Source organism: Protomyctophum bolini (assembly GCF_963924005.1).
Source record: "Protomyctophum bolini genome assembly, chromosome: 21".
Classification (NCBI taxonomy): Eukaryota; Metazoa; Chordata; class Actinopteri; order Myctophiformes; family Myctophidae; genus Protomyctophum; species Protomyctophum bolini.
Window position 1 is genome coordinate 27,108,181 of NC_137882.1, and position 25,991 is coordinate 27,134,171.

The 25,991-nt window shown below is 44.6% G+C and overlaps 1 protein-coding gene across 1 annotated transcript in view; it reads right to left on the reverse strand.

Moving 5' to 3' along the window:
* The window catches only part of nebl (nebulette), a 115,965-nt gene that overhangs the window by 88,186 nt on the left and 1,788 nt on the right, over positions 1–25,991 (reverse strand). Inside the window, exon 2 of the mRNA XM_080794089.1 lies at positions 24,513–24,607. Coding sequence (XP_080650215.1) covers positions 24,513–24,607 — 95 coding nt within the window. The remainder of the gene's footprint in view (positions 1–24,512; positions 24,608–25,991) is intronic.

Sequence of the window (25,991 nt, forward strand, 5' to 3'; positions counted from 1 at the left end):
CGGAGAGAGAGGATAGAAAGTAAATTATACACAGTTCATGGCACAGCACACACACACACCGCCAAAACAGTCTCTGAATCTGATCGGATTTGATCAGGAGCAACATGCTTGTCTAAACGTGAGGATCTGTCACGCTCCGCTCCTCGGACCGTGAACTTTGACTGTCCTTATTTAGATTTTGGACTTTAATATGTATTTCTGTCATTGCACTGATTTCAGTATGTTTTGTATGTTTTTGCTCATGTGTTCCTGACAGTTTCTCTTTGGTTTTGGTTTTCTGTTACTCTGTTGTTACCCTGGTTTTGTGTATCTCATTTTGTACTATTGTTCCTAGTGTTCCTGTCTTCCTAGTTACTGTTATAGTTACCTTTTCTAACCTACTTTGTAATTTGTCAGTGTTTCCACCTGTGTCCTTTTAGTCCCCCGGCCTAACCTAGTGTTGATTGTATTTTGGTTCCACCTGTGCCCTGTTATCCTGTGTCTATTTAAGTCCTGTGTTTGCCTTGTGTTCTTGTTGGTTCGTAGTTCCCCGTTGTGTGAGTTCCTGTATGTTTTCTGTGATGTTGCTGCCTGCTGTCGCCTGCATTTGGGTCCTCATCCGTACTCACAGGATCTTAACACATTGAATAGAACCTGGTGGACAAAAGTGGTAATGCTTGGGCGCCGAGTGATTTTAGGCTATTCCACTATGACGCACGTCCACATTTGGCTTCCATCTTGGATGCTAAAGCATAGCATCAATGCTACCGAGCAAAAATGAGGTCCACCCCTTGCTCTAGAAAACGCCAATGTTCCCATCGTGCTCACCGGATAATCAGAAAAAGACCTCCGGACATCACCGATCTGTTCAACACCACGGACAGCGCTTTAGTTTCAATGAAATAAGCTAATGGCTATTGAGAAACAAAAGCAGTGTGGGTGGGGCCCTGGCAACCGTACATAGCCGGAGCCGTTCCAAAAATGAAACGCAGCGAGGCAATGTTATAGCAATATCAAACGCCTTAAGACGAGCCTGCTCATCACTCAGCGTCATTCATTTATAGGACAGGTAAAGTGACTGGAGTCTGGAGTCTGTCTCATTTTTCTCCAAAAGCCCTTTGAATATGTTGTAAAATATGATTAAGGATTACTGTCATTATAGGTAATCTCACACTTCATATCGCACACACCATACCTGCAACTTTCATTAGCCCCCCCCCCCAAAAAAGAAAAGAGGTTCCAGGGGCCACAATGGGGCACCACACGGGCCGCATTTGGCCCACGGGCCACCAGTTGAAAACCCCTGCAATATAGAGTGCGATATCTACATACAACGCTATCTAGTTTAGCCTTTGCATACGTCTGTACGGTTGTCAAGGCTTGTGCAAGTGCTACGGCAAGTGCTACGGGGTAAGATGCAAGTCTGAAGAGTTGAGTTTTCAGACCAAACGGCAGAAGACTGGGAGTGAGTCTGCAGGTCTGTTTTGATTGCAATGGGAAGTTCCTTCCGTAGTTTTGGAGCCAGACAGGAGTGCAAAGGTCAACGAAGGTTTTATTAGGATCAAGCCGCGATGAAACAAGTGGAGCCTAAACAACAGGCCTGTCGTCAGTGAAATGTCACGCAGAGAACGACCTCCGTGAACAATAATAACCTTCTGCAGCAGGAAGCAGCCTCCCATAACTCCTTTATATTGTATGACCTTTACTGCCCTCATTCTAGAGCACACGGTCTCCACCACGTCTGCAAACACGGAACTAAGTACATTTACTTAAGTACAGTAGGCCTATTACTTAATTATTTCACTGCCAAACGCGCAATTTGGCGTGGGTCACTGGGAGCTGACCAGTACAACCACAGTCTACTGTTGGTCACTGGGAGATGACCAATACAACCACAGTCTACTGTTGGTCACTGGGAGATGACCAATACAACCACAGTCTACTGTTGGTCACTGCGGCTGACCAGCACAACCACAGTCTATAACGTTTGTGAACTGACCATTTGAAAGCACAGTCTTACACTGTTGGTCAATTACTTGAGTTGAGTTGAATATGCCTTGCTTATGAAGGCAACTTGATAGCAGTCGCCGAAGCTTCATATAGCTGTAAGTTAACATGAGGTGACATTTAATGGTTGAACCCATTAGTCAAATACATCTGAAGAAATATGGAGGGAAGCACAAGGACAGAATGATAAAAGCAGAAAACAGTTGGAGGGAGAATTAGAGCAGAACAGAGAGAATAGTGGAAAGAATAGAGGTCAAGAGGGGATAGAGACAAACAAGAAAGATAAAGATATGTAGACAAAGAGAGAAATATGAACGTGGGTGTGTATGTGTGTGTGTGTGTGTGTGTGTGTGTGTGTGTGTGTGTGTGTGTGTGTGTGTGTGCGCGCGCGCATGCTACTGGAGCACCTCACTACATCTCAGAGGCAAATATTGTAGTTTTACTTCACTACAATTATTTGAAAACTTTAGTTACTAGTTACTACTACAGTAGTTACTTTGTAGAGAGGGATTATTATTAAAATGATTACTTTGGCTATTTGAAAATATAAAATGTGCCGCGATAAAAAGTATAAAATGTACATTTCTATGCCAATATACTATCATACTTTTAGTCAATGTTGAAGTCCACACTTTGACTTTGTAACAGAGTATTTCCACATTGCAGTATTGCTACTTCTAGACTGCAGTATTGCAGTATTGGCGACATTGTTATTAAAATGATAGACGCCGGATTTACAGCAGTGATTATCAACCGGTTTCATTTCAAGAACCCCCATTTTGACATGCATTAGTCTATACGGACCCCCATTTAATGGCCTTTCTATCTCAGTTTATGTTGTAAAATCATTGTTAATTTAACTCTGAGAGTGTACAAATGAAACCAAATGTGGTTCCATTTGTACACTCTCTGAGTTACAGACCCATTTAAGGATGCATTTGGTTCCATTTGTACACTCTCAGAGTTACAGACCCACAAGGGTCTATTTAGCTATATAATTTAGCTGGGGACCCCCTGGAACTCCCTCAAGGACAGCTGGGGGTCCCCGGACCCCACTTTGGGAACCACTGATATACACCATATACAGTAGTTATCATTGGTTGCTCTCTTAACCCGAGCGGTCGAGGCAGATGGCCGCCCACCTACAGGGCCATGGGTTCTGCTGGAGATTTTCCACTTGCAATGCACACGCACACACACACAGACACACACACACACACACGCACGCACGCACGCACGCGCGCACACACACACACACACACACACACACACACACACACACACACGCACACACACACACACACACACACACACACACACACACACACACACACACAGGGGAACTGCTGGGTCTGTGCTGACGTAAGAACCAGGGATGTTCTTCAAAAGGAGGAATGTAAATGCAGCGGTGGGTTTTTCACACATTTAATAACAGTGGATAGAGTGACTATTGTTCTGACTCGAGTCTCTCTCCCTCTCTCTCGTTATCTCCCACACACCCGTTTTCTCTCTCATTCGCCCTCTCTCCCACGCACTCGCTCTTTCTCTCTCGACTTCTACTCTCACCTGCACATAACGATACACGCACAGTAACATATAGTTACATTTTCACTAGAAACAGACAGTATGAAATATGACTGACTGACTGTCGTAAACGATACAGACACACCTCCTCGACGACTGACTGTCGTAAACGATACAGAGACACCTCCTCGACAATATCGCAGAGACAGTTTTTGGAGTGGTGCAACCACTCCAAGGAACAGCACCAAGAATACAGTACCCACTACCGAAGAAGCTCAAAGGGAGAACAGGAACGTTTAGTAACGTGACCAATAAGGAGTCTAAGGACTAATGAATAAAAACTAAGCTACGGAAATTGCTAGTAGACTAAAAAGCAATCAGACATTTGCTATACGTCAATACAAACTACATTCATACAGCTGTTGAGATATGTTTGCGTGTCTCAGTGTCGCAAAATGTATCATGGGCAAAATGTGAGCCCTGAATCGAGGACAGAGTAGTACTGTAACTACATCCAAACAATTATTAATTCCGTCAACATAAACTACCTTGGCTGAATATGTGCGTGCATGTGTGTGTGTATGTCCGTGCATGTGTTTGTGTATGTGCGTGCATGCGAGAGTGTGTCGTCCTACAGAGCCAGGCTTTGTCTCCCAGGATTGGGTTGCAGCAAAATGAACAAAGCGTCAACAGTTGCCATTAGCAACAGGAACTGTTGAAGTAAAACTCTGCAAAACTAAACAGGCTTGTGTGTGTGTGTGTGTGTGTGTGTGTGTGTGTGTGTAAGCCAAAGGTAGGGACTTCTGGAGCCTAGTAAAAAAGAAGGTTCCTCTGTTTCATTTATACGGCCTCTCTCTCTCTCTCTCTCTCTCATAATCACACATCATTGAGCAGTGTCGTGTTAACTAAAGTGACCAAGTACATTTACTCAAACAAATACTGTACTAGGAGAACATAATTTCCCCTACTGTGCGGGACGTTTACTTGTAACACAGTATTTCTACATTGCAGTATTAACACTTTTCCTTAAAGGGGCTCCACCATGAATTTAAAATCAAATGTATTATATAAATGTTGCCCTTTTAATGCCTCTTTACACCACTGAAGCCTAAACAACCACATTCATTGTCATCGTCTCTCAGGATGCTATTCCAAGCAATTTCAGCTGCAATACCAAAAATGTCCACACCCAAGCCCCCCCCCCCCCCCCCCTGTCCTAGTGTCCTCCTCACCACTTATCCCCACCCACCTCAGTCTCGGTGGGAGGGGTGGAGGGAGGGGGGCATTGAACCACAGTGGGAGGAGGTGGGGACTGGGGAGAGTCTGCTTGCCAGACTCAGAGCCTTAGACATAGACAGAGTTACACAAACAGAAATGCATTGGACTCTGGGCAACAGCCCAGCTTTAATAATCTTAAATCCCTTTATTTTAGATTGTTTTGTAGTAATAATTGTACAACATAAACATTAAAGAGACTTTAGTTGTTACTGTACAATCCTTTAAAACAGTTGTCATGTTGCACACATGCTTAGCTCTTATCTGCGCCGCCCTCGTCGAAAACAATGTATTTCCAACTCCAGGTCGTCTCAGTTCAGGCTGCATGAACAGCGCTCCAGTGCTCGGTTTCTGCCCCCTCAATAGCTTAACTCGTCTATTAGATATGGCTCTGACCAGACTGACCCATGCATACAAATGACTTAAAGTGTGGGTGGAGGCAAAGTTAAAGGGGGAAGGACTATTGAAATTGGTCTCCGAAACTGACATCATATTATAGGGAAGAATCTGAGAGGGCCCATTCAGACACTTTTTGCGGTGTAAAAATACACCAACAATCTTGAAAAATAGTCAAATTCATGGTGGAGCCCCTTTAAATAAAACATTTCAGTACTTTCTTCCACCACTGTCATAGAGTTTCTGAATGCACGTACAGTAGGTACGTAGGGCTGGGTGATAGGACACGATTATTTCAAACTTTTGCCTCGGTTACGATTAATTAAAGGAGCATTCAGTGATTTGGGGTGATTTGGAAAAACCCTCGGTCCGCCCCGGTAACAAGATGTGCACACATCACATTGCTGGCCGGACACGCGACAGGCCAACAGCACACACACAACCAAGGCCCGCCCCCGCTCGATCATGATTTGTGGAAATTCATCGTGATTGGATGAAGACTGGGCCACCTGGGTAAAACTGGGGACAGGGAGGCACACTCTATAGTAGGGAGGATTATCACAACAAAACGAAAAAAGAACTGATATTTGAATTGAAAACGTGAAATCACGATTGTTTTTTTGTGTCAAAAGTATAATACAGTTGGAAATGCAGGTGTCATGGCAGCGACAAGCATGAAATACAGGCTTGGTACAGAAAAGATCTGCACACTGGTGGTGAATAGTTCACATGGAAACTTCACAGTGTTTCTTTCTTTTCTCAATTTTCATCACACAATTTTGCAAACCATTTTTTCACCAAGTGTCAATTATCTAATGTACTGTAATCCTGGGCTCTACACACTCCCTCTGGCAACCTGGGGAGAGCAATGGACTGACCTCATGCTTCCTTCAATGCATGAGCAGTCCAAGCCACTTCTTTACACCTGACAGTGGGGGAGTTTCCCCGGTTGGACGTAGCGTGTGGAAGGAACACGTTATTCCAACCAGTTCCTTTCCACTCCATCAGGCGCCCCGGCTGGCCAGGGGGAGGTAGTTTAGAGACCAGGATTACTGCATGTTTTTTTGTGTGAGGGTACCTACACGGGGAGAACATGCAAACTCCACACAGAAAGGTTGATGCCTTTCATCGCTGTAAACATACCATGAGGCTCACAATGTGTCATGGCGCACACACACACACACACACACACACACACACACACACACACACACACACACACACACACAGGGGTATTGTAAGTGTGTTTTCTGGCCCCAACAGTAACATAAACACAGGATGTGTCGGGGCATTGGGGACTGTTTAAAAGGTTTGTTTGTGTGCCGTGTGTGTGTGTGTGTATGTGTGTGTGTGTGTGTGCGTGCATGCGTGTGATGCGTGCGTGACTGACTGACTGACTGCGTGCGTGTGTGCACTTGTATCCGTGCATAAAATGTGGTCCGATGGGCGTGTTGTGGGGACAAATTTAGCTTCAGCATTGTCTATAATGTCAGAGTGGTTATTTGGTTTGAAACACCCCAGTAGCCTGACACACACTGACGCTGAGACCTCTTTAGCCCATTCTGGGAGGGAACCCCTTTTGGTGCGTTTTAAGCATTGCGTTATACTTTAGCTATTGAAAAATAGCAGATCTACAAGCTCATAGCGCGGCACTAGGTCTGCTATTTTTTTTTAATTGTATATAGAATCGTATATATTAGTGGCCCCTAGTTTCCATGCGCAGACAAGAGTTGGAAATTCCAGTATGCCAGTATGGCCATACTGGCCCCAGTCGATGGTGACGATAACGGGATGATAACGCCGATTTAATGGTATAATAACGGTCGAACCCGCTGGGGTGTGTGTGTGACATTTTGCAATTTCAATACTTTTACTTTTTGTACTTAAAGTACATTTTGATACATTTTGAATACTTCCACTTGAAACGGAGTACATCTACATTGCAGTATTTATACTTTGACTTAAGTAAAACATTTGAGTGACATTTTTCCACCACTGTGTGCGTGTGTGTGTGTGTGTGTACTAGCTCTTGCTGTACACTGTACAGTATATGGCCTCTGTCCAGGTTCCTGGTTAGGTGTTGATGAAATTCATAGCATGACATTCTGGTGGGATTTAGCGCTCACGAAAAACCGATACAGTACTACATGTACTGGCATACTGTTAAATGAATACAGTATTACAGTAATGGCATTCTACTAGTGTAGGATTACAGTACTGGCATACTACAAGTACAATGTTCCAATACTGGTGTATGTGCAGATGAAGCCATACAGTATTAATTGAGAGCATATGCAGCAGGCATACAGTCGTGTGTGTGTGTGTGTGTGTGTGTGTGTGTGTGTGTGTTAATACTGAATATGCAGAGATTAAAATAGGGCACATTTTGCATCCCAAAACGCAGTTTATAGTTAAGGGACGCACGGGATGCACTACTGCACTCAACATCTACAGTAAAAATTATACGTCAAAACATAATCGCGATTGCTAGCTTTAGTTGTAATAATCATTTCTTCTTCTGTTTTCTACATGAATATAACCACATTATAACCATATAAAATGAAATGGGAGACGTTAAATGCTGCAATTTGTAACAATGGCAAAATATGACTCCGAACGTTGTTGAAGTGGGACTCATAAAATGTCCCTGGGACTCATCTGAAAGACCATCCCAGCATGCCTTAAAATGGTGCGATCGTTTGTCACAAGGTCCACAAATATTCCACCATCACGATGTAAACAAGGAAGAAGAACAGCAGAGCCCATGTCTGATAAAACTACCGGTAATAAAACATAACTCTGGAAAGTCGGAGAAAGAGGTCTTCATCAATTAGGTCAGGAAAGTTGTGTTTGGAAGTCAATGTGTTAGATCCATACAGTAGATAGGTAGGTTGATAGTACAGTAGATACAGTAGGTAGATGGTATACTTGTTCATACACCTCAATAGCAGCTTGCGGTAATGTAGGGTATACACAGAAATGTGGTGAATAATTCAGACACAAATTCTCCTAACCACGTCTATTCACACTGTGCTACACATTGTCTAAGGAAGGTCACCCACAGAGCAGCTATAGCTTCTGGCACTGTACTGTGTGTGTGTGTGTGTGTGTGTGTGTGTGTGTGTGTGTGTGTGTGTGTGTGTGTGTGTGTGTGTGTGTGTGTGTGTGGCCCGAGTTTAGGCACGACGTTGGCATGTCTGCCTGTGTATATGACAGGATATTCTTGCAAATACATCAAATAAAATGTTCCATGGTATGTTAATAAAATACTTCGATCGTGGGGGTGAAACTGATTATGAGCCTGTGACGTATTATACTGTATATGACACATGCTGCTCAAAATACATTTTCCTCAGACACATTATCTGGTCTCGCACATACAGGTTCAAATCGAGGACATGGGATTTATACAGCTTAATAACCCGATATAAAAAAAAGAAAAGAAGCAAATTCCACAATGCATTAGTACTGTACATGTCTCCATGGCAGCCAGTCGATGTAAACGGCTCATAGTTAATGAGGTTAAAGATGCTATAAGCAATAATAATAATATGTCAAGAAATTGTATTTTTAAGGTATTCAGAGAGACAGCAAGCAATGGGTAGAACGCTCCCAAACATTAGTCTCTGTGACACATCTGGGGGCCGCAATCTGCATTCAAAGATTTTCCTAGAAGCTTTGTCATTGGTCGATTTGCCTGTCTGCTTCCTGATGGGTTAGTCAATGCGACCGGGTTTTTCTTTCAACCAATGACAAAGCTTCTAGGAACATCTTTGAATGCAGATTGCGGCCCCTAGATGTGTCACAGAGACTACATTTTTTGGGGGAGCGTTCTACCCATTGCTGGCTGTCTGAAATACAAAACAAAATAAAAAATAAAAAGGTCATTAAAATTTTGACATATTATTGCTTGCAATGCAACCAAGTGTAAAATGACTTATACTGGATCTCGTCCACTAGTCCCTTCCTAACATTTTAGTCTAGTTTTTATTTGTCGACCGGAAGCCTCTCTCTGTCCATCTGCAATTTGGCAGACGACACATAGGGGGCTCTGTCCCCATACTATATTATAATGTGAAATGAATGGACACATATAAAAAGTGAAATAAAACGTGTGTTCCAATGCTTAATAATGTAATTATTAGACTCTTGGTTGATGGGGCTGATTTGGGGAATGGGAATCATGACATGTCAGTGTTGTTGTCAGCCTGGGAGAGGGGAGGGGGGAGCAAACCATGCCTACTTATAGGAGACCATTTGCAGGATTTGTAGTCCATTGCGCCTCTAGAGGCTCCAATGAAGTTCGCCCATCTTCATAATATAGACCATCTTTGACACTCCCTCGTCAGCCAACCTGTGAACACTTTGCCAATCAACATTGGTCCCTATAAAACTGCACTCTTTGCAAACAGTTCACAGTTTGTCGTCACCGATGCATGAACCCGTTGCCGTTTTGACCGTTATGTCATTTCCGACTTCTGTGTTCTATACTGCAGTGTAAGATTTTGCCTCATTCTTTATTAAATATACTTTAAAATCTGCCCCGTTTCCTGTGACTCTGCATTTTGGGATTCAAATCAGGATACAGACATCAAACACATCAGAACAGAACAGTCTGTCTGTGTGTGTCTCTCTCACTAGTGCCTGCATGCTGTGCTGGGACATAAAACACCCCTAGGAAGCAGAGAGAGAGGGAACAGAGCGAATGGCTAATCACAGCAGAGGAGAGGAGAGAGGGTACGAGAGTAGAGGAGAGGGGACGAGAGGAGAGGTCTTTCTCTTTAGCCAGTCATGTGGAACAGCCCGGCTCTGTTGGACACAGCCTTCATCACTTCACTTATCTACTCTCTCATATTCTTGATGTCTCTCTTCCTTTCGCGCTGTGTGGGTGTGTGTGTAGACTAGTTGATCTCACACACACACACACACACACACGCGCACACACACACACACACACACATACTCGTATAACTTACCTACTTAGGACCACACTTTTTTTTCAGGTTATTGCTTACCTCGTTAGGACCACACTTTCTAGACATAGTAGAAACATATAAACTACACTCCTGAATGTGGAAAAAAATCTATTTTAATACAATCACATCAGATTTAAAGAAGGGCAAACTATAAATTACCACATTTTTACCCTACTTGTTAGGACCGTCTCCAAACAAAAGAAAGCTAAAACCTTTTGGTCAGTAACTTCACTGCATTGGCTCTTATGAGTTTAATCATCTATATGCACTGGGGAGGCACTCAGGGGCACACTGGGGGGGCACTGGGGAGCCTCTGGGGAGGCACTGGGGAGACAATGGGGAGGCACTGGGGGCACACTGGGGAGGCACTGGGGAAACACTGGGGAGAAACTGCAGCCACTGGGGAGGCACTCAGGGGCACACTGGGGAGGCACTCAGGGGACACTGGGGAGGTACTCAGGGGGACACTGGGGAGGTACTCAGGGGACACTGGGGAGGCACTCAGGGGCACACTGGGGAGGCACTCAGGGGACACTGGGGAGGTACTCAGGGGGACACTGGGGAGGTACTCAGGGGACACTGGGGAGGTACTCAGGGGACACTGGGGAGACACTCAGGGGACACTGGGGAGACACTCAGGGGACACTGGGGAGGTACTGGGGAGGTACTGGGGAGCCACTGGGCAGACACTGGGGTGGCACTGGGGGAGGTACTGGACATTTCATATCACACACACACCATGATTCAATAGCCCCCCTTTTTTCTTTTTTTTTCTTCCTTTTTTTTGGGCAGCTTGGCATGGCACGATTTATTTCAAGCATGGCGCAGCGCCATGCCAACAACATTGTGCAGTAAACCCTGCTTTAATACACGACAGGTGAGGTGATATATCTCATCTCTAGTGAGTGGCCCAGCCCTTCCTATATTTTTCTGTATGTGGCCCTCAGTGAAAAAAGTTTGGGCACCCCTGATATAGAATACTTGCCATATCTGACACATTTAGATGAAACATGTGATAAGGAATTTATGGTACATGGGTATAATATCTACAGGAGAGACAGAAATATTCATGGTGGGGGTGTGGCTTTTTATATTTTAAATGATATTCCAGTAAAGAGGAGAGATGACCTTATAATTAGTGACATTGAAGCTCTATGGCTACAAGTCCACTTGCCTAATATTAAACCTATATTGCTGTGTTGCTGTTACAGACTACCGGATTCCAATTCTCAGTAGTAGTCAGCAGTGTATGTGAGATGGTGCTTTTGTTCTTGCTTAATGTAAATCGCTCTGGATTAAGAGCGTCTGCTAAATGCCTAAATTGTAAATTGTAAATTGATGGTGGACAGAGCATCAGACAGTAATAGGGAATTGTATATACCTGCAGATATGAATATTAACTGGTTCTCTCCAACATGCTCACTTAAGAAAACCCTCCATGCTATTGCAGATACATACAATTTAACACAGTTAGCAAACAAGCCAACAAGAACACAAATAATAAATGGCATCTCCTCCACCTGTATTGATCATATCTTTACAAATGCAGCTGATCTATGCTCAAAGGTGATTTCTGTTGAATTTGGATGCACTGACCACAACATAGTAGCTTTTACGAGAAAGGCAAAAATCCACAAATATGGAAGGAAGCTAAAGTTATTCCAATACCAAAAGATTCTAAAACAAACATCACAGGAGTTAACAGCCGCCCTATTAGCATTCTGCCAGTTCTTGCTAAATTAATGGAAAAATATGTATTTAACCAAATTCAATCATATTTCTCTGAGAATGTATTGAATACTGACTTTCAACACGCCTATAGAGATGGGCTTTCTACATGTACAGCACTGACACAGTTAATAGATGACTGTCTAATGAATGTGGATTCTAAGAGACTATAGTGGGGTCTGTACCGTTAGATTTTAGTGCCGCGTTTGACATTATTGATCACAATCTATTGCTTGACAAACTTTCATGTTATGGTTTTACCTTATCTGCACTAAGGTGGATAAAAAGCTATTCACCAGCAGATCACAGAGAGTATACTATAATGGGAGTCTCTCAGATACTAAACATATTCACTGTGGAATTCCACAAGGAAGTTGCTTAGGTCCTTTGTTGTTCACTATATTTACAAATGACATGCCACTGGTCGGGGCCAATATAGCCATGTATTCTGACGACACTACTTTGTATATGTCTGCCACTAATGTGGAAGATCTATCTGTAGCTCTTAACAAGGAACTACAGAACATATCAGAGTGGGTGGTGAACAATAGGATGGTCCTGGACATCTCAAAGACTAAATCCATTGTATTTGGATCACAGCATATGCTCAAGTCAAAACCCAAATTGAATCTGAATCTGAGCAATCTAGCAGTTGAGCAGGTAGATGAAACAAAACTTATTGGGGTTATATTAGACAGTCATCTAACATGGTCTACTCGTATTCAAAACATAACTAAGAAATGGGAGGGGGTTTGTCCATGATTAGGAGATGAGTTTTTAACTCCAACATCTGCTGTCCAGGTCATCCAGGCACTAGTGATATCCCACCTTGACTATTGTCCAGTTGTGTGGTCCTAAAAAGGACCTGCATAATTACAAATAGCCCAGAATAAGGTAGCTCGCCTTGCCCTGAACTGCAATACTAGATCTAGTACACTGTTAAATGGAGCAGAGATTAGCTGCCAGTCTGGCTGGATTTTTTAGGAACATTTGTTCAAATAAAAAAACAAAATGCTTATATAAAAATATTCATTATACCAGTGATAGACATGTACATACTGTAATACCAGACATGTTGCAATGGGTCGATTTACAGTGCCTAAGCCAAGAACTGATGCAATGAAGAATACAGTCATGTACAGGGCAATGACTTTCTGGAACTCTCTACCAGTATGCATCACAGAAATTAAGGGTAAAAGGCATTTTACCCTGTCAATATACCAGTTAATGTAATCTAGAGTGAATGCACTAACCGTGGTTGTTATGCTTTAATGTATTTCTTTTATGATATCTGTAATGTTGTTTTTATTTAAATTTGTGTATGTATATTATTCTGTGAGGACCCCAGGAAGAATAGCTGTTGCCAGGTGTAACAGCTAATGGGGATCCTAAATAAACTAAACTAAACCTAGGAGTAAAACCATTAATGCAGAAATGAGAAATCAATGCCTCAAATGGCAGTAGTTTTGCAGTGGTGGAAAATGTAACTCTTTTTTTAATGAATACAATTACATTTTGTCCAATCTGTATGGTAGAGTATGTTAATACAATATAACTTATACAATTGGGCTGGTTGTATTTTGTCTCCCTGCTCTTCTGTTGAGACATTTAGATCGTGTCAAAGGTCATGTCTCACCTAGACACAGGATCTGACTCGAATTTGGACCTTATGGTCAAGATTAAATGTATCCCCCGAGCAAGCAGTTCGGCTCGATTAGCTCAATGCTAAAATTTTCAGCACGCAGGAAAGCGGGTTCAAATCCAGGGTAGAAGAGGAAAGTTACATACTAATGCTGCTTTAAGTATATAATAACTTCAATCAACTTTTGATTCATTAATTAATTTGATTAATTCATTAAATAACATTAATAAATTAAGATTAATTTGTATTATTGCTCTTGTATTGCTATTGGAGACACTGGGGGGACACTGGGGGACACTGGGCAGGCACTGGGGAGTCGCTGGGCAGGCACTGGGGAGGCACTCAGGGGCACACTGGGGAGGCACTGGGGAGACACTGGGGAGGCACTCAGGGGCACACTGGGGAGACACTGGGGAGGCACTGGGGAGACACTGGGGAGGCCCTCAGGGGGACACTGGTGAGGAACTGGGGGGACACTGGGGAGGCACTGGGAAGGCACTGTGGGGACACTGGGGAGGCACTGGGGAGACACTGGGGAGGCACTGGGGAGGCACTGGGGAGGCACTGGGGAGTCACTGGGGGGACACTGGGGAGGCACTGGGAAGGCACTGAGGGGACACTGGGGAGGCACTGGGGAGGCACTGGGAAGGCACTGAGGGGAAACTGGGGAGGCACTGGGGAGACACTGGGGAGGCACTGGGGAGGCACTGGGGAGTCCCTGGGGGGACACTGGGGAGGCACTGGGAAGGCACTGAGGGGACACTGGGGAGGCACTGGGGAGGCACTCAGGGAGGCACTGGGGGGACACTAGGAGGCACTGGGGAGACACTGGGGAGGCACTCAGGGAGGCACTGGGGGGACACTAGGAGGCACTGGGGAGACACTGGGGAGGCACTCAGGGGGATACTGGGGAGGCACTCGGGGGGACACTGGGCAGACACTGGGGAGGCACTGGGGAGGCACTGGGGAGACATTGGGGAGACATTGGGGAGACACTGGGGAGGCACTGGGCAGACACTGGGGAGGCACTGGGCAGACACTGCAGGGCAGACACTGGGGAGGCACTGGGGAGGCACTGGGGAGGCACTGGGGAGACATTGGGGAGACATTGGGGAGACACTGGGGAGGCACTGGGCAGACACTGGGGAGGCACTGGGCAGACACTGCAGGGCAGACACTGGGGTGGCACTTGGGGAGGCACTGGGGAGGTACTGGACATTTCATATCACACACACCCCATGATTCACTAGCCCCCTTAAAAAAAAATAAATAAAAAAAAATCCCATGGTTCTTCTTAGGACCGAGTGTGTGTGTGTGATGTGTTACCCTCCCCCATGGGTCTTCTTAGGACCAGCAACCAGTTCCTCCCAAAAGCCATTTACAAATTTCTACTGAGACAGCTATTGAAATTTAAATATATTTTCAAATGGTTATTGGCGCTCCATAAATAATGGATATCTCGGCCGTCTCTGGTCCGTTTTTGACGGGGGGCATCTCGTTGCGACCGGGCCGCCCTCGGGGACTCTGCCCCGTGGGTCTCGTGCCCGGGCGGGGGTCCGCGGGGGTCCGCGGGGGTCCCCAGCGTATCTCAGCCGTCTCTGGTCCGTTTTGGACAGGGGGCATCTCGTTGCGACCGGGCCGCCCTCGGGGACTCGGCCCAGTGGGTCTCGTGCCCGGGTGGGGGTCCGCGGGGGTCCGCGGGGGTCCCCAGCGTATCTCAGCCGTCTCTGGTCCGTTTTGGCTGGGGGGCATCTCGTTGCGACCGGGCCGCCCTCGGGGACTCGGCCCCGTGGGTCTCGTGCCCGGGTGGGGGTCCGCGGGGGTCCCCGGCGTATCTCAGCCATCTCTGGTCCGTTTCGGACAGGGGGAATCTCGTTGCGACCAGGCCACCCTCAGGGACTCGGCCCTGTGGGTAAACAATCACCACCCCTCACACTGACTGTTGAGCTGCAGTGAACCATTTGATTGGCCAATGGATATGTATCTTACTATGTATTACTTGGCTATTGTTCACAATTGCATCGAATAAAAAAAATTAAATAAAAAAAGCTGGCGGAGTGATACACTAAGACAGTAAGGTTCCACTTCATTCATTTAGTGGCAGGAAACACATTTCTCTGTGTCAATGAGTGAGTAAAATAAATAAACAAGTCTGCATTCCTCAACACAACGACGTTATTATGGTTGACTATAAAGGATCACATTATATGCTACCCCTGAAAGAACGTATCAAAAGGTAGGAATGTGATTTTTGGAAGCTACTTGGCTCCAGCCAAACAGTGCTAATTATTTAGCAACAGGGGCCTGTGACAGATCACAGGACACCAGTCTGAGTGTCATGTACCTATACAGTATATTATACAGGAGAATTGATAACCTTGCATTTACCTGCATTTGTTATATGTTGCTATTGTAGGAATGAGGAGGGCCTATTTGTGCACTCTGAGTTACATATGCAGTGTGAGGTTTTAAAGTTAAAGCTATACGTTTTAATGAAGTTATCCCATCCTCTTTCCTGGTTCCATAGATCCTGCACTATGATTTTTGCACGAGATGTGAAAGGAGTCATACAGCCCAGAGGATCATAATGGCTTGACACTATTTTTTTTAAATGTTCCTCATTGTAGGCTGATGGTAAATAATGTACTTGTTCTTATAACTCAGTAGAGCAGTTCCGTTCGAGGCCTAATGTTAGCTCCTTGGGGTCTCCTCCATTCTCTGATAGCCACGGTTCACTTTTAGGATCTGGTGAGAGATGGTTTATTGCAGCTGTGTCATTGCTAGCTCATTATCTGATGTCAAACCCACCATCAGCAAGTAGGGGTCTCATTTTTGTCAATTAGGGACTTGGCTTTGTGAGATGAAGGGGAATTTTAAAGGCAATTATCAACATAAGAACTATGGACAGAGTTAAGGATATCCTCATTACAACATGTTTTTGCCATTAGGGCCCTCTAAGCACAGCAACATTCCCACCAGAACATGGATAAGGGAAAAAATCATCCAAGGCCTTAACATTACTAATGCGAATAATAGGGGAATTCAATAATGTGACAATTTCACTCTGAAATAGCAGCCTTGGCAGGCCATATCGTTCTTGAAGTGCTCAGAGAGCAGTGGAATATGGATAAAAATAAGTGTGTAATATGCATATGTACATCATGTGTCTCCCTTTTCCCTTTTCCAAAAAAGTCTGTGCGATCCTGGGGGTAAGGTGGGGGGGTTAAGAAGCGGACTGGGTTGCTTAGCAACCACAGAACCGCCACTATCTGAGGAAGAGACAAAAAATGTTGCCAGTAGGCAAACCATGCGGGTACATAAACAATCACATAAGGACAATTTGTGTTCTAAAAATAAAAAAACATTTACTCCTGTAAGTTATTGTGATTTCGTATGTACATGCTCAGATAAATAATGTAATGTCTCCTCCCCTGAAAAGCTTTTAAAAGACAAATTAAATAAAAAGTTGGTCACAAGCAGTGGAATATGGTCTTGCATGCTGAATCTGGCCAATTTGAGTGTTGAAGATGGTCTCTAGTAGGATCTGATATTTATATTGTTCAGTAAGTTGGGGGTGAATATCTAGGAGGTTATCTAGAGCCATTTTCAGTAGGACAAATTCACTCTCTCGAACACTTTTGAACACAGGAAGTGATGACCTGGGTATCCCATTTGCAGAGGCTATGAACAGATCCAGAATGCATCAAAGCAACACAAACCAATTTGACATGGAATCCAATAAGTCTGTATATGTACTATTTGTGCATGACTTATTCATGTAGGAGCATATAGGGCAGCAGCATACTGTATTTGTATAAAAACAATGTGTTTGTATTTTGTGTACATTTTGCCTTTTAAGCGTCGTCCATTTGAAGTCATCTGTTCTGCTGAGCAGTAAAAAAACATTTAAACGGAGTGTAACATATTGCTGCTGTCGGGCAGAAACCTTGTATGCCCATATCATATATGCCATGCCAAGCTGCCAAAAAAGGGTGATATGAAATGTCCAGTACCTCCCCAGTGCCTCCCCAAGTGCCACCCCAGTGTCTGCCCTGCAGTGTCTGCCCAGTGGCTCCCCAGTGTCCCCCTGAGTGCCTCCCCAGTGTCCCCCTGAGTTCCTCCCAGTGTCTCCCCAGTGCCTCCCCAATGTCTCCCCAGTGGCTGCAGTTTCTCCCCAGTGTCTGCCCAGTGCCTCCCTAGTGTCTCCCCAGTGTCCCCCTGAGTGTCCCCTGAGTGCCTCCCCAGTGCCTCCCAGTGTCCCCCTGAGTTCCTCCCCAGTTTCCCCCTGAGTGCCTCCCCAGTGTCTCCCCAGTGTCTCCCCAATGGCTGCAGTTTCTCCCCAGTGCCTCCCCAGTGTCTCCCCAGTGCCTCCCCAGTGCCTCCCTGAGTGCCTAAGCTCTTTTTACTCATAAAGGTCCTAAGTAGGTAGCAAATACGAGAACACAAACACACACACACACACACACACCTGTAATTACATGGGTTGGTCAGAGGGGGGCGATCTCAAATGTAAAAATGACAACTTTTTAGGACCATCCCAATTTCAACACCAGGCATGCTAAAATGGCACCCTGTATCTGTTGCAGTGGTAATCCTTATAAGGACCATGATTTTGGTCCTAACTTGTCCAACGGTCCTAATATGGAAGCTCCTTTTAGGACTTTTGGTCCTAAGAAGGTAAGTTATACGAGAACACACACACACACACACACACACACACACACACACACACACACACACTCTGAACCATCCATGAAAGATTATAGGAAGGTTATGTAAGGTCTCTCTCATCTCTCCTTCAGGCGAGCAGATGATGACAGTCTCTCTCTCTCTCTCTCTGAGACAAGAGTTCTTTGTTATGGTCCAGCTACAGTGTTCATTAGCTATCTGCTCCAGTTCTGCTCAATGTACACAGATTGACCCGACAGTGGTATCTCGTATAGCCAGACAACTGTTCCACTATCTCCGAATGCTATATAACTAGGGTCTGGAACTATATACACCGAACTCAGAGTAATCTGTTTTCCGTTCACAAAAATATATTATCTTAATCTTTAGAGCCGTTTCCATTTCCATTTCATACTAAGCAGCAAGCTATAGCTTAGAAGATTTCTATTCATATTAGGATAAATTTGCGCGACGAAACGGTTTCCGCTTTATATTTTTCTCATCAGAGCTTCCGTTGCACCAGACATTTGAAAAATTGCGAGAGGCAACAGTCTGGCCATGCGATAGTAACAGTGAGCCAGCATGTTGCAGGGCTCCGCTGCCTTGCTCGATGACACATTGGCTCGGCTGGGGATCCCACCCATACCTCTCCATTGAGGAATTAGACCCGAATAGTATATTCGCCTATAGTCGGTTCGTCCCGTTTGTACCGCGCCAGGCCGCGCCGTGCCCGTTCGCGTGATTCTCGTCTTTGCATTGACTTTGTATGTAATCGCGCCACTCTAACCATCCAAGTCTGGCTTGTCCTCACTGTCCGGGGCGAGGGGTGGTGGGGGGTGGGCCGCGTTGCCTGTCCCCTTGTACACATGCAGATCAGGCATTCAAATGCTAATCTTGTTTTCACCTGCCAGGTGGGTATATGCATACAGTACTGTACTCTGCTTTTAGGCTACTTGTTCACAATGAAAAGGAGTAGCCTACGAGATGACTCATGCAACCATGGCATTTAAACATGCTCTTCTGTTTATAATCTAAACACTGTGACACGTTTTAAAAAGAGTTACAAATAAGTGTTTAGAACCTAAATGCTTGGGAAAAAAACAACAACTGTTTTCCCCCGCTGTGGCAGCATGGGGCAGCATGGGGAGGGGGGGGGGAGGATAGCGTGGGCGGGCCGCCAATCCGCCATGACGATTCTAAAAACATTACGTCTCTGATTGTGAGCCAGTCTGAGCCCCTCTAAACAAAGTCCTAGTAAATCAAATAAAAGTACCGCTCACCAATGTTAACTCACTTCTCTATACTCTCCTGCCTCGAGACATTTAAACCAGTTAAAAAGGGACATTTCACCGCTGGAAGGAACTGCAGTCACTCAATGTTAATAGTATCTGTAGTAGAGAACAGTATAGCACAATTTGAAAGTTGCACCCATATGGCCAGAAAAATAGGTGTGACAATAGTGTAGCCGGAGATTAAATAGTCAGTCAGTCAGTCAGTCAGTCTGTCTGTCTGTGTCTGTCTGTCTGTGTCTGTCTATTCAGATCACACATAGTAATGCTTGTTAATTTCTTTACAGAGTTACATAAGCAGCTTTCGTCGTTGCCAATTAAAAGCCAAAACTTGCACCGATGTGACACGTCTTTGCAAAGAGTTGACTGGTCAGTGGTCTGGCGCTGCTGGAGCCGTTTTCGTAATGCCTGACCTGTGTTGCGCATAACATAATGGCCCTGTCTGGAACAGGTTACTACAGCGCAGCACAGGTTGCCATGGCGACGTCGCCCCGTTTGTGAGTGAGAGTTGTTACCGTGGAGATTTTTGAAAAGCCACAGAGGCTGGAGCAAAAAAAAAAAAACAGTACAATGACACTGTAAAGAACTTTAACAACTCCAGCAGCAGTGCACCAGTATCCATGTTCTGAGGGATGCGACAGCCAAACATTGCTGATCTACAAGCTTGCGACGCGTTGCGAGTAGTGCTGCATGATTGATTAAAAAAATGGGAAGATCTGTTATTTTTCAATAGCTAAAGTATAACATAATGCTTAGTTAAAACACCAAAAGGGGTTCCCGTACAGAATGGGTTAAATATGGGGCCAGAGCCCCCTATGTGTCGTCCGGCAATCTAGATTCAGACACCTATATGCGAGCTCATTTCTAAATTTGAGCAAGAATGCTGGAGCACTAGTTGGCTGTCCAATGCATTTCAGTTACTCTTACTTTTTTGAGTGGCGATAGCACATCTATGTGTGTCCATGTGTCTGTCTGTCCGTCCGTCATGTACATTCTCTACAATTAGAGAATGTAGAAGAAATGTTATTTTTGATCAGCATTTTCCTGTTATCTCTCCTAATGGTATACCACATCATACAGCATGGAATTGTGGACAAAATCTTATCCAATGACAAAATAATGGGCTACAGTATATCTCTTTGGCTCAAATAAATATTGGGCCTTGATGTGAAAAGGGTTGAAATGAAAACCACTGCTTTTTTGTGGTTAAAAAAACACAATGTATGCCACACCCGCAAAATCCCAGGTTTAAGCAATAAACGCTCTTTTGCCAACCCGGGTTTCTTCTATGTGTCTTAATCCATAATGAATAGTATTTTATTTACCATCTGTTGGATGTTTTTAGCATCAGTCGCTAGGTAGCTCCCATGTTGTGCAGTCATCGATTACCCCAAATCTCCACACACACGCGCACGATCTAAAGCATCTTTGATGCTCAGATTGGATGTAAAGGACGATGCGGCTCAAAGAAGCTGACTAAACTAAAGAGTGTCTTATATTGCATTTTACTGGCACTGGCTCTGTGTGGAGCCATCTGGTGGCTGGCATATATTCGGTTAACGTTGGCTTCCCTGCTTTTGGACAAATGTTCACATTTTTACACCGTGGCTCCTCAGCAGTAAGCCGGCTCTAGAAGAGCTGTCTGAGCTGATCTCACGACAAACCACTGAACCGATCAGTGTCACATTTCTTGTGCACACGGCCAGTAGGCTACAGAAGAAACCTCCACAACACATTATACTTTCAAAATCGTTAACCGTTATGTACCTCCTTTTTCCTGAAAATATTTCTCCTTTCTTATAAGCACATGGGGCTTAAGTTGTAAAATGTATGACATCAGAGGTCAGTCATACACTGCAGATTACTACATCTATTAAACACTCGTGTGTGTGTGTGTGTGTGTGTGTGTGTGTGTGTGTGTGTGTGTGTGTGTGTGTGTGTGTGTGTGTGTGTGTACGTGTGTAGATGCGTGCCTGCGTGCATGACCTTATAACACCTTATAAACATTTGCTTATCTCAACACAACAGACTGATCTCTCCTGATCGTATAAAAAACAACTATGCGCGCGTGTGTGTGTGTGTCCGTGCGCGTGTGTGTGTGTGTGTGTGTGTGCGTGCGTTCTTAATCCATTTTAATTAGCAGAAAAGGCCTCACAGAATCCTGGTACTCATGTGGTTCTGTAATCCTCCACTTTCACTTTCATCTCCTCCATCGTCTGTGGGCAACAAACCGAAACCATGGGAACGCCGAACGCCGTTTTCCGTCCTCGACTTTCATTCGCCCACTGGTTCATTGGTTCATTGGAGTTTGAGAGAGATTTGGTTTGAAACAGTGATGGAAAAAAGTAAATCGCATGTGTGTGTTAATCAAAGTATGTTAATCAAAAAGTACTTAAAGTACCAAAACTAGAAAGTTATTATGCAGAATGTCCCATTTCATGTTTTCAAAAGTATGCAAATCTTTTGAAAATAACAGATCTACAAGCTCACGATGCGATCGCGATGCGACGCACAATGTGTCGCAATGTGACGCATTGTGAGCTTGTAAATCGGGTATATTCAAAAAGCCAAGATGCACATAGGGCTGAAGTGGTTACTGCCATCAGGCTAATGGCTAATGCCATCAGGTAGGAGGTCCATGCGTGCAAACATTCGTCCCCCTGTCAATCACACTCCTTAACAGAGTCCTTGCAGAAGGCAGACAGGGTAGGGGTCGAAGGTTATGAGGTGATGTTCTTAATTAATCTTCTGCACTAGGTATGTTGGGGGCAGCGGTGGCCCAACGGTTTGCAGAGCGGTCTTGATATCGGAAGGTCGCTAGTTCGTATCCCCGGACCGGCACGTTACAATTACCACCGCTGAAGTGCCCTTGGACAAGGCATTGAACCCCTACCATGAAATGTTCTATGAGCAGGGCCTGGCTGTAAACAAGTTCTTGAGCTTAGTCCAGTTACCCAAACATAGTACCTTTCCTTTCCTTTCCTTTGGGTGTGGTTTTTTAATGTTGTACGGGTCACTGTGTGCATTGTTGTCTTGTATTGTGTACTGTCTTGTATTGTATTGTATTGTATCTGTATGCTGCAGGAAGGGTCCTTGGGGTCCAAGACAAATTTCTGTGTGTTTTGTAATAATAGTCTAAATCTACAAAGTAAAATGGTAAATGGTGCATTTATATAGTGCCTTTATCCAAGGTGCTTTACATAGATTGTGCATTACATTCACCATTCACCCATTCACCCATTCACACACACACACACACACACACACACACACACACACACACATGCATACACCGATGGCAGCAGAAACCATGCAAGGCACCAACTCTACCCCTGAGCCACCGTCACCCCTAACTAGTATAGTTATACTTAGTTATACTAGTTATAAGTTGAACATTGGAAGTATTAGACATCGGAAGTACTCAAGGAAAGTACACATACCTCAAAATTGTACTTAGGTACAGTACTTAAGTAAATGCAGTTGGTTACTTTCCACCACTGGTTTGAAACATTCAGGTGTTGGTGGTGGTGCGTGGCAGCGTGTTTGAAAGAGGGGACAGGAGGTTTTAGTCCGGCAGCCGACAGGCTTCTTTTGTGTAAAGCAGGAAATGTGGTATATAGTCTTTTCTATTGGCCTAAAATATTGGTCTATATACATTCATGAATCCACTTGCTGACCGGCTGTTAGTATTGGGCAATCTTTTTTATAGGGGTTTCTTGTGACCCTACCTTTAACATCCTATGGCTGGCAAAAATGTCAAATTTTGACAAACTAGGGGTTTTTCATGATTCTGACTAATGCTTGGAATGGATTCAGAATCATGAAAACCCCCTAGTTTGACATGTCACATGCTACTATACTTAAAGCAAAAGGAAAGTTTGACATTTTTGCCTGCCGTAGGATGTTAATGGTAGGGTCACAAGAAACCCCTATAAAAACATTTGCCCAATACTTAAGTGGATTCATGAATGTACAGTATGTATATAGACAATATTTTAGGCCAATAAAAAAGACTATACCAAATTTCCCACCCGTCCACCTCGGCTGCCGGACTATTTGGAACATTCAGGTGTTGGTGGTGGTGTGGTGGCAGCAATGAGCATGTGTGAAAGAGGGACAGGAGGCTATTTTGAGCCTCAAACAAAGATGGAGTGTTCTACCTGCGCTGAAGGAAATGACTATGACCTCACAGCCCAGGGTCAAAGGTCAATTTTTCACCACCCACATTCCTGGCAACTATTAAGTCTAGCAGTATGACTGGGGGGGTTAGGGGGTGTTTGACTTGGAGATTTCCTTTAACATACAGGTCTCCATGTCTGTTGTTATTACGTGACGAGATAGAGAGCTCTCACGTACTTCAACCAAGTTCAAATGATTGTAAAACTGTGGACTTTAGGAGTTGTTCATGTCTTTGGTCAACATAAATAATGATACATTTATTTATATAGCACTTTTCATGTCATAGAATACAGCGCAAAAAAGTGCTTTACGGGGCTAAAAAAAGAGAGAAACACAAACGTAACATTGAGAACGAATTTGCCGTGCTCTTAATGCTTATCACACGATTGCATGAAGAATGCACCTCCTCAAATCTAAAATGTTTACCCTGTGTGTGTGTGTGTGTGTGTGTGTGTGTGTGTGTGTGTGTGTGTGTGTGTCCTGCTGAGAGCCTCTGATGGGGTTGAGGTTTTAGGAGGATCAGAGAGAGAGAGAGAGAGAGAGAGAGAGAGAGAGAGAGAGGTGCTGCTGGCTACGATGTACTGACGAAAACCGCAGAGTCAGCCCATAAGCCACACTGATCCAAAACCAAGCACAGCCAAGCCAAGGAACCAACCGACGTACAACCTGCTCCACTCTGACACCCACGGCGTGGGAGGGTACAAACAAACAGGGGAGAGAGAGGGAGAAACGAGAGAGAGAGACATAACCATCTACTGACTGAGTAACAGAGTGACAGAGACAGTAAAAGATTGACGAGAGTTACCAGAAAGAGTATCGGAGAGAAGGATTAGAGAGTTGTATACTCACGCATTGCAATATGGCTTCTTGTCGTAGCCTTTATAATTCTTCATGTTCAGGGTCATTTTACACACCTCACAGTGGAAGCATCCTTTATGCCAGTTCTGGAGAGAGAACACACACACACACACACACACACACACACACACACACACACACACACACACACACACACACACACACACACACACACACACACACACACACACACACACACACACACACACACACACACACACACACACACACACACACACACACACACACACACACACACACACACACAGAGAGAGAGAGAGAGAGAGAGAGAGAGCGAGAGAGAAAACTTAATTTTTACATCTTGTGTACAGGTACATAAGAGTACAACTTATTTTTGTTTGGCTTCCATCAGACAATGCAGCATAGATAACATAACATCAAACAGCAATCACAGCAAACAAAGGGATAGAATAAAGAGTGCAAGAAAGAGCGAACAATGATTAAAAAAAAGGGTAACATACACTTGTAGTGAATGTGTTTTCCCTGTAGTAGTAAAGTTAGGTAAACCTTTTGACATTTCATTAATGTCAAGTGTGAAACAGAAGTGTTTGCTGCTATAGTTCCATTCCTACTTCAGCCACAAACATTACACGTCATGTTGGAATCGGAAAACAAAATGATAAGGTGAGGGCCCCAACTCTTATCTGAATGATTGATTCCAACTTTCAAAAACAAATCCGTCTCTTTTCCAAACGAGATGGATGGAAAAGGTGTGCGTGTGTGTGTGTGTGTGTGTGTGTGCAAGCGTGTGCAGCAGCAGCTGTCATCTGATGCCCAACAGCAGACAAGCGTTTGACACGACTAAAGAAAGTATTAATAATGCATCATCATTATGCAATAGATCCCCATCATCCCTGTGTGACCATGTCGTCAATAATACAGCACAATATAGTGCAGACAGATATAATTTCTTGGTCACTCGTATAGGTTTGTTTTCTTAACCACAATGTTAAGTCGCCGACCCACTGGTGTGGTTTGGGCAGTGGGTGTCATGCTCTTGGAACGCAGTACCACACCGTGGTACCAGACCTTTTTTGACGTGCACGCGCAGGGACGGAACGGAACGGTGCATGTGCGTGCGCGCTATAGAATGCGTCCCCCTAGAATCATAGATTCAAGAGAAGACGCACCTAATCAACCTCACGTCACCAGACTTTCCAAGACGCACCAAGTCTAGGTCTAGGTTTACTGGCGTTTAAGTCTACTGTGTCTGTGCGTGCCGCGATGCGCACATGCATGTTTTTTGTGCTTTCTTGTCCACATCGGGTCCAGGTCGGTGTGGGACGTCCTCTCGATCGATGCCCGTGTGTTGGTTCCCACAGTACAAGCTTTTTGGCCGGGAGTTCTTGGTGTCGGTGGCCAGCTAGTCTCATCCTCCTTACTGCTATCTTCTCTGTTACACTTGGTAATGCCCCGTACAGACGCTTGTTGGTGATGTGCTCGTCCTGG